Source organism: Notothenia rossii, assembly GCF_949606895.1.
Source record: "Notothenia rossii genome assembly, chromosome: 7".
Classification (NCBI taxonomy): Eukaryota; Metazoa; Chordata; class Actinopteri; order Perciformes; family Nototheniidae; genus Notothenia; species Notothenia rossii.
Genome location: NC_136905.1, coordinates 69,067,814 through 69,069,479, shown reverse-complemented (window position 1 = coordinate 69,069,479; position 1,666 = coordinate 69,067,814). Strand labels below are relative to the sequence as shown.

Here is a 1,666-nt window from a genome sequence, read left to right as displayed (position 1 = left end):
AGTCTCACACTGAAGATTAACTCTATGTGTCAACAGTAATGGAATCTCCCTTTCTGTCTCTGCAAATACTGAAGCCTCAGAGAAAATCTCCTCCTTGGACAGCAATGAGTTTGTCACCACTGCAAAACCTCTCTATATGTTTACCTTGCCTGAATAGCTCTCAAAGAAAGTATTGAGAAGAAGTCTGTGCTCTACATCTACCTGTGGTATTGTCTAGAATTAAGAAATAAAGTATCACCAGCAGTGCCATAATCTCTGATAACCAATTAGAGCATCACATACATTGTCATTACACATTGGAGTGTATATATAGGAGGCAAGAAACAAATCTGATCAGTGAGCTGTATGAGAGCAGATGAAGCAGAGCAGAGAGGAGAACAGGGAAGGGGAGGAGATTTAAATGGCCAGCTTGTGAAAAAGGTAGTGTGGGGGCAATTAGAAGCAAGACCGGAGCTCAGAGCAGGACTGGAAACTGAAACTGTCGGTGCAACTTTACGCACGGGGCGGATCGTCACACGTTTTTTGGACTGAATAGACTGCTTTTTTTACTTTTTGCCATGAAATTGTTTTGTCAAAACTGGCTGCCATATTATGCTGAAAGGTCGTTTTAGGACTTTTGCTTTGACCTGAGTTCTTCTGTGGGCCTTATTTATTGATAAACACAATCCACTTGATCAGGTTACACGCGGCGTCAGAGCTACGTGACTGCACTCATTCTCAACATGAAACCAACCGGGAGTGGATGAGTAGGAAATTCCCCGGTCAGCATTTTTTTCCCTTTTCTGAGTAGTGTGGCACTTTAGTTGGATTGTTTCATTGTGTGCATCGGGAGCCATCATCCCATCTCCACTCGCAGACATCGCGAAATGAAACTCGGTTTCGTCATCCAGACTGCGGTGACGCTTTATCTGCTGCTCTCACCTGCACAGGTAAGTTACATTGAGTGACTATTGCTGTTCAACAAGAAAGAAACATCTTGAAATTATACTCACCACATATGTTTTAATACTTTAGTTGGATTATGTGGTTCTGATATTATGACAGTTACAAGCTATTAAGTCATATGGAATATTAAACAACGTGCTTTTTGTTATATGTTCATGTTTGTTTAATTTAGTCAACAGAAGTCTGTTGATAATATACAAGTATTGTACTTTGAAGCCTTCGTACCGTTTTTATTGAGCACCATGCTGCTCCGCTCATTCATAAAATGAAACGTGACAAACTGCATCGCTCTGCAGCCTGTGGTGGGGCGCATGATACATAGTGACTCACCGTTGTGTCTGGCGAATCTCGCTAAGCTCATAATTACAGTCGAATCATACTTTTCACAGACATGGATTCAATGTTGCATTTATTTTTCTTCATTTCTTCCTTTTGTTTTCTTTTTCCTTTTTTTTCCCATATTACATTTTTATCAAAGGAACACTCTTGATTTCTGATAAATTCCTTAAATAAGCAAACATTAGATGTTAATACCTGTAGTTTTTAAACAGATACTGGTGAACTGGCAAGCTGATCAACCTGAAAGTGTTGGCAATGCAAGTTTACTTCTACACTTCCTCCTCGTACATCTGCACCTGCAGCATCGTGTGTGTGTGTGTGTGTGTGTGTGTGTGTGTGTGTGTGTGTGTGTGTGTGTGTGTGTGTGTGTGTGTGTGTGTGT

At 40.8% G+C, this 1,666-nt stretch overlaps 1 protein-coding gene across 1 annotated transcript in view; it reads left to right on the top strand.

Annotated features, from left to right (window-relative positions):
* The first annotated feature begins 361 nt into the window (after positions 1-361).
* The window catches only part of pgfb (placental growth factor b), a 14,944-nt gene continuing 13,639 nt past the window's right edge, over positions 362-1,666 (top strand). The window contains exon 1 of the mRNA XM_079641565.1: positions 362-929. Within this exon, the coding sequence (XP_079497691.1) occupies positions 867-929 (63 nt within the window). The 5' untranslated portion in view covers positions 362-866. The remainder of the gene's footprint in view (positions 930-1,666) is intronic.